Below are 750 nucleotides of genomic sequence, written 5' to 3' on the forward strand. Positions count from 1 at the left end.
AAAAAAACAATGTAATGTGACAGTGTAATATGAGAGAGTGTCACATCTCTCTTACTATGAGCTCAAGCTTGTGTTATTATGAACTTTGCGGTGCATTGCTAAGTGGTGAGTCATAGTGATTGCTTCAGCATACAGACCCACCTCCCCACTTTTCTCTCTGCATTGTGTTAGCTAACTCACTCCACCTACTGGTCAGACATTTAAATTCACTGTGCAGATAGAGCAATATTGTTCAGTTTTTTTTGTTTCCTTTCTATCAAAATCTCATTTCTAATCTTAAAAGAGGGTTGTCAGTAATTTTATATATTTAAATTAGTATGTTAATCTAGCAATATGAGTGAAATAGAGGTTGGTGTATAAAGGACTCAGTGCCACTTTAATCACAAGATGGTGCTGTTGATTCAGAAGAAAACTCACTCTATGCCACGTTGAAAGCATGACTGAATTTGGGTGATGACAGAGGGTTTTGTCACCTGTAAATCCCTCTTTCTGTCTCCGTCTCTCTCCCTATCAGGCATCCTTTTCTAATATCGCTGTCATCTTTCCATCAGATGACCCGTGCGATCTGAAAGCAGAGTGCAGCCCCACCATGGACAACGAGATAACAGCGAAGGAGAGAGGCATCCTGGAGGAGAACAATGAGAAGGAGGAGATGGACCAGGAAAGAGCTCAGGAAGAGGAGGGGGAAGAGAAGAAGCTGAAGGAGGAGGAAGGCGAAGGGAAGGAGAAGAGGAGGAAGGAGCAGGAGCC

The 750-nt window shown here is 42.7% G+C and overlaps 1 protein-coding gene across 1 annotated transcript in view; it reads left to right on the forward strand.

The window, feature by feature from the left end:
- The window catches only part of LOC118330154 (coiled-coil domain-containing protein 136-like), a gene marked incomplete in the record, with an annotated part of 20,205 nt that overhangs the window by 6,677 nt on the left and 12,778 nt on the right, over positions 1 to 750 (forward strand). Inside the window, 1 exon segment of the mRNA XM_035664601.1 lies at positions 515 to 750. Coding sequence (XP_035520494.1) covers positions 515 to 750 — 236 coding nt within the window.

Source organism: Morone saxatilis, unplaced genomic scaffold (assembly GCF_004916995.1).
Source record: "Morone saxatilis isolate NCDOM2014 unplaced genomic scaffold, NCSU_SB_2.0 Contig2, whole genome shotgun sequence".
NCBI lineage: Eukaryota > Metazoa > Chordata > Actinopteri > Moronidae > Morone > Morone saxatilis.